The following is a 3910-nucleotide window of genomic DNA, read 5'->3' on the forward strand; positions in this document are numbered from 1 at the left end:
TCACATACATACACACACACACACACTTATATATGTCACGTCCGTTATAGCAGGATATATTATTACCTACAATAGCGGTAAGGCAACGGATGTATAACGCTAAAATCAAAGATTCGATCCCCTCGATGGACACAGCAGATAACCGAATGTGATTTTGCTATAAGAAAAACGTACACCTATACACACAATTTTGCTCTTTTATTACAGAGAAAAATTGTTTGATTATGGCATTGATTTAATTGTATGTTTTTCTTTTTTCTATTTTAGTTCTTACTGCTTCTGTGAAACACATGTAAATAACCATTTTGTATATGTATACACATGACAAATGAATAGAACTGAGAAAACTAAATTTGATTATAAATTTTATATTAAAATGTCTATTTGGGAACTTGTTCGTTTTCGTGAGTTCAAGTTGCTTCATCTCATTTTACTCTTAATAGTTAACACGTAATAACAGTAAAATAAAATAAAGTAGTGAATACTTAATTTAAAGTAAAAGCTTAAAGAAATTACTTTGCAAAACACGAAGAAATTATTTATTGGTATGAAGCTTTCTGATGAGAACAAAGGGATCTTTGTAATTATTCTATTGATTCTCTCTCCGTTACACCAAACACGCTCGCCCTTGTCTAGTGTCTTAACCACCTGGCCATGGAGGGCCATTTTGGAGTAATAAGCTTTTTTTGGTAGACTTAAATTGTTATAAACGTAATGTAGATAGTAAGTATTACTTGGTGTTCTTATAGTACTGTTTACTCGAACGTTAGCTTTATCTTGATGAAATTAGAAACAGATGACGTAGCAACAGTATAATGGATAATAATAATAATAGATCGTAAGAGCCACGAAATATAATCAGAATTTTATAATAAAGATTCCCTTGTTCTCCTCAGTTAATCACTGCCAAACCTAGCTTAAAAAACATAATTTTATTTATAAAGATACAAAAAGTCCTTCATGACAAAACATCATTTTTTACCTCCCTAAGAGATTACTACAAACGCCATCAAGTGAAACTCAAATAAAATGAATAGAACGCTTCTTTCAGCAATGCTGAAGCAAGTTATTATGTAGTAAAATTATTTATCAAGCAGAAACGTTTGATTTTTTAAATCGTAAAGAGAAATTTACATGTGTATAAATATGTGTTTGTGAAAACACCATAACAATATCTGACGCGTACGTTACATAATACATGATAATAATAACTTCTTATTAAATAAAGTAGAAAAATTTGACTTTACTCTTTTTTTTCTTGATTAACGCTTTCGTATGACTGTTTCGTTCCACAATAGCACAGCAACGTGTCTGTAGACTTACAATACGAGAAACCAAGTTTCAACACTCGTGACGGGTACAGTGCAGATAGCTCTTTGTGTAGCTTTGTGCTTAAACTACAAACACCCACAAAATCTATTCACACCTATGATATAAATTGTTATGAAGAATTATAAGACGCACACATTTCAGTCAAAAAATGATTAATTGGCGATAATGTGTTTTTTTTTATTTCTAATTTATGAATAATTATAATACGAAGAATTTATTAAACATATAGATAATATTAACAGTACTTAAACAATTCAGTTACAAACCTTTACCAAAACATGTATACAAAAATTACTTGTTTCTTTCATAGTAAAGCCACATTGAGTTTTATTGTTGTGTTCACTGCATGGAATCGAACTAAACAAAAATTAAACTTGCTTCAGTTGTAAGTACAGAACTACAAAACATAATAAACAGATAAATAAAATTATAGCGATATCTCAGGTTCATCTTGATTCCCAAAAGTTCCAATGTCTTTTCTCTAACGATATGATCTAATATGTGCTAATGCTTTATTTTCTTTTATCGTATAGTTTTAACAATACTTTATTTTAATAAAAAGTATATTGTTAATTGTTACAAAAACTCATTTGCGATTCGTTATGGTACTCATAGTGTATTTGCAAGGGAATAACTATATTCTATGATTTATTATATTGGTATAAAAACATAACTTCCAGGATAAATGCTGTTATTATAAAAAATGAAGTAAAATGATAAGTGTTCCTTGAAGAGCGTTTCTTAACACATACGTACGTCTTCACCAACAACCATATCTAACTCCTCCGTATCCCCAGTCAACAAATCCGTTTCTGTACCCTCGGTCTAAGTACTCGGTGTCGTAACCATAAAACCCTCTATTTCTATAACTGTCATGCCTATTGTTCCTACGACTCCTATAATCATTGTGCCTACCATTTACATATCTATATCCACCTCCAAGACCACTATATATGATATTTCCGCAGTCATCATAGACACTGTATCTACTATCTCTATATCCACCACCGAGACCACCGTACTTACCATTTTTATACAGACTATAGTCACCGAGCCTACTGCCTTTATATCCATACCCACTGCCAAAACCAACATATCCAATATTTCCGTAACTGCTATGGCCATTATAAGTACCACCGAAACCGCTGTATCCATTGCTTCTGTATCCATCATTATATCTTCTTCCGCCAGCATAAGGACCATAGCTATTAAATCTAGAACCTAGTCCATCATATATATCTCGATAATATTTCCATGGCTTACTAGATCTTCGGACTCCATAACAATCATTCACATTGTATCCATCACCTCCATAACAGCCATATCCATTGTATCCACCACCTCCATATCCACATCTACCGTAACCTTTATAACTAGCTGCACGATATTCATTTCTTTTAATACCGTCATTATAGCCGCTGTATTTTCTACTTACGTAACCATGATCACTGATGCTATCACCTTCGAAACCTCCATATCCACTTATTCTGTGACCAGATTCGCTTGAAGCAGTGACTAGGTTTTTCACATTTTTCATCTCGGTCTTACGTCTTTCTTCAGCATGGACGAAACCAATAATGAAGCAGAAACAACCCAATATGAAGGGAATATGCTGAAAAATTATAAATAATTAACATATCATGAAGTGTTATAATTTGCTACTGAAATATTTTCACTTTTAAGAATAACATCTGACATAGAAGACATATATAACTTTAAAATATATATAAGTTAAGTTGTTTTTTAAGTAATTACCTCTATGTAATGGTAGAGTTTTACAGTCTAAATTTGGTATATATATATATATATGTATATATGTGTGTGTGTATGTATAACCATTATATTCAAATCACAAAGTTTGTCAGTTAATGAGATCACATGTAGGTAAAACAAATCAGCATTCGAACTTGAACTTTAATGGTGATTAAAATCTGTGGTTGCTTTTACGATATTATTTAAGTTGTTATATACAACCCTTAACTACATGTAGGAGTCAACTCGCAATATAAAGAAAGACTCTGTTTATACAAAGACGGCTAGAATTTAGATTCTTAACAGAATCGATGTGCTATCTTAATATTATTTTTACTTCCTGTAAGTATGCATGCAGATATTGAAACGAAACCATCAAACTTACCATGTTTATCTTGAACTTTGTATTCTTACTACGCTTGCTAATCTCTGATTTAAGATTCAACCTTCTTTGTTATATAAACAACATACCGGAAGGTGCGGTCACTGAAAGATGAAAGTAGCGCCGCCACTTCTCGTTAAATATCATTGCAAACATGACTTAATAAAAATAATGAGAAAGGCGCCGCACTATGAGATTCACGAACCAATCCTGGGTATGTCTTCAAAGCAAAGCTCCTACACACCAGATCTCTCAACCATGCTCTCTGTTTCCTAAATTACTTCTTTGTTTCAAGCTGTTTTGTCTGTTACAAGAACGCCCTGTCTTTTTTCTTTTATGTTATTAATTAAACAAGGTAATATACATCATGTGGAAAAATACTCAAGAAGCTTCGAGGGTTGATTCACAACTTATGTATAATGCAGTTTTCCCTCAATCCTGTTA

The 3910-nt window shown here is 32.1% G+C and overlaps 1 protein-coding gene across 1 annotated transcript; it reads right to left on the reverse strand.

Annotated features, from left to right (window-relative positions):
* Positions 1 to 518: 518 nt before the first annotated feature.
* Positions 519 to 3566, reverse strand: LOC143238942 (uncharacterized). Its single transcript, XM_076479606.1, has 2 exons — positions 3470 to 3566; positions 519 to 2944 (listed from the first exon to the last, which is right to left on the reverse strand). Exons 1-2 carry the CDS (start codon positions 3470 to 3472, stop codon positions 2093 to 2095), a joined length of 855 nt encoding a protein of 284 aa, XP_076335721.1. The 5' UTR covers positions 3473 to 3566; the 3' UTR covers positions 519 to 2092.
* Positions 3567 to 3910: the final 344 nt, after the last annotated feature.

The sequence above is a fragment of the Tachypleus tridentatus genome, chromosome 13 (assembly GCF_004210375.1).
Source record: "Tachypleus tridentatus isolate NWPU-2018 chromosome 13, ASM421037v1, whole genome shotgun sequence".
NCBI lineage: Eukaryota > Metazoa > Arthropoda > Merostomata > Xiphosura > Limulidae > Tachypleus > Tachypleus tridentatus.